Source organism: Haliotis cracherodii, unplaced genomic scaffold (assembly GCF_022045235.1).
Source record: "Haliotis cracherodii isolate W230 unplaced genomic scaffold, xgHalCrac1.p SCAF_20, whole genome shotgun sequence".
NCBI classification, from domain to species: Eukaryota; Metazoa; Mollusca; class Gastropoda; order Lepetellida; family Haliotidae; genus Haliotis; species Haliotis cracherodii.
The window spans coordinates 15,042,118-15,044,722 of record NW_027266276.1 but is presented as its reverse complement, the minus strand read 5'-3'; the positions used below and the strand labels follow the sequence as shown (position 1 = coordinate 15,044,722).

Genomic DNA, 2,605 nt, shown 5'->3' with positions numbered 1-2,605 from the left:
CTAAATGACAAGAAATGTGTACGGCTAAAGTGGGGTTAACGTTTGAACAAAGACGAGAATAGACCCGCCCAAATAACATTTGATTGCAATTATTTTAATTATGTGTCTCTTTTCCTTTAGGTGACATCACATCAGTTTAGTAAGTCCCAGCAAAACAAGATGTCGCAAATCAACACAACTGGTCCCGCTATTGTATCGGTGACGAAAACATTTGACCAAGGCAACTGGAAAATCATCGACGCCATAGCCTATAACATCGAAACGTATTACCTATGGGTGATTCTGGTATTAGGATTCCCGGCGAACTGCTTTTCGATTCTTACAATAATCAAAATGTCACCACCAAGGTCTCTCACTGTTTACATCGCCCTCCTCGCCATTGTCGACAACCTGGCCATCGTCAACAAACTCCTCATATTTGTACTCATGGATTATGGAGTTGAGATAGGATCATTCGGATGCAAATTTCTTGGCTTCTGTGGAAACTTCCTCATCACTCTTGCCAACTGGTTATTAGTTGCTCTGTCCGTGGAAAGATTCGCTGCTGTTTGGTTTCCTTTGAAGGTCGGCCAGAACTGGACGTTTAGGAAGTCTTTGCTTGTTGTAGGAGGAATAACCGTGCCGCTCTTGCTTTTGTTCCTTCATCTTTTCTGGACAACGGATTATATTGCCATGGATTACCCCGGCACATCGTTTTGTGGTATCCGCGAGAGGTATATCGACTTTATGATTGATATTTGGTACTGGATGAATGTTGTGATGTACGCCATTCTTCCATGCACTCTACTTCTTACCTTCAATGTGCTGATTGTTGCAGGAATACTTAAATCGGGTAGATTGCACCAATATCTGAACAGGGATGACTCAGTGATCAACGTCAACATCACCGCAAATCGCCAACGGCAAGTGACCATGATGCTAGTGACGTCAGCAGTTGCCTTGGTCATTCTCACAACTCCAAGATGTGTATTCCTTATAATGTCACCTTATTGGACGGCCCCTGAGAACAGCCATAAGGGAGCCACGTGGTATCTGCTCGATACAATTGCCTTTGTGCTATGTGACTCTACGCACGCTGTCAATTTCTACCTCTATTCTTGCAGTGCAAGGAGATTCAGGCGACAGTTTCGTGACCTTGTGCTGTGCCGGAAACGGAAACGACCCCGTAGCTTACAATACTACACCGTATCTTGTCACCAAACAATACGCTTTAATACAGCACTAAGGAGGGAATCCGCCGATCGACCATGCGTCCGGTACCGTAGTCAGGATTACTGACTAACCGATAATTTTAACCTGAGACGTAAACTTAATTCACACGACTATTTTGTCTTAAATAACATTGTGTACCAAGACAGTCCAGCTGCTTGACAATATATTTTAATCTACATAGATTTAGCTTGCAGACAATTTCAAATGATTTACGAACATACGAATTATTGCAAGTGACAAACTGCGTCTGGTGCTGTTGGGAAACCATTAAATATAAGCCGTATTTGTGTATTTTTACACTGAGATTTATATGGAATATGTGCTCAGCATTGTTTACCCTGTGTCATTGCTTCGGGTGTTAAAAATAGAGGCACAAATAAGCTCACCTGACTTAGAAATAATTCTAAGAGCGTGGTAAAAGTGCAAAGTCTTTCAACTACAAAGGTTAATATCGGGGTGAGGTACCTTGTAAATAGTCGAAGCAATGACTAGTTCGGCTTTGACTAGGCAAGGGGTAACTGACACACTTATCAAATTGTCCAAACCGCTGGCCCGTCGTTTATGAACATTTTTGACCCGCGTTCGGTTTTTTTCTCCCAACAATGTGTTGGGTGGTGAAATCCTACTGACAGCCTCTCTCAATGGTGCACGAACCCTTTCTTTTCGAAGTCAGGTTTGGGTTCAATGGTAACCATACACGAAATACCCACTTTATGCGTATGTATGCAGATGGTTTTGGTGAAGCTTTGCATGGTGGCAGGTTATTAGTGTGCGGCGGAATCTAAGATAATGGTTTTCTAGTTTTGCACCTGCTTGAAGTTTTATTGCCCATAAGAATATTTTCACTTCTATGCTATACAGGTTAGATCAAGAAGATAAAATTCACAGTAACTCCAAAAATACAACTTATGTGTTAGACTCCACGACTGACTACATATACGCCAAATTATAATACATTTTGAAAAATAGATGACCAAATAATAGCCAAGCCAGATTCCGAAAATGCAGTAACACCAGAAACATGGAGGTCCGTGAAAGCCAAAGGTTCTAGCGGAGCTTAAATAAAAACATACCTTAAAACGTATTTCGAAAATCACACCATTGCTGCATATCTAATTTCACGACACATGCAGAAATAACTGAGTTTTAATATGGACACCGTGACCATGATGCTATTGTGTGAGCTTTTGAGACACGATATATTGGATCATTCACACACTGTTTCAGATCCAATGGCCTTGTAGTTTAAAATAAGATGTCTAAATTTAACAACAGATGGACAGCGCGCCAGGACATAAACTCAATTGACTTTCAGTCAGATCAGCTAAAACTAAATGATAAATATATTCGAGCACCTCGTATGATGTTAGCTTCATTACTTCATTATATTCAT

The 2,605-nt window shown here is 41.0% G+C and overlaps 1 protein-coding gene across 1 annotated transcript; it reads left to right on the top strand.

Moving 5' to 3' along the window:
• Nucleotides 1–333: 333 nt before the first annotated feature.
• On the top strand, nt 334–1,278 carry LOC139470383 (galanin receptor 2a-like). The gene has a single exon (XM_071252803.1). It carries the CDS (start codon nt 334–336, stop codon nt 1,276–1,278), a length of 945 nt encoding a protein of 314 aa, XP_071108904.1.
• The last annotated feature ends 1,327 nt before the right edge of the window (nt 1,279–2,605 follow it).

What these genes read in the sequence shown, in the direction of transcription:
- LOC139470383 (XM_071252803.1), top strand. Translation starts at nt 334, where the DNA reads ATGTCACCACCAAGGTCTCTCACTGTTTACATCGCCCTCCTCGCCATT.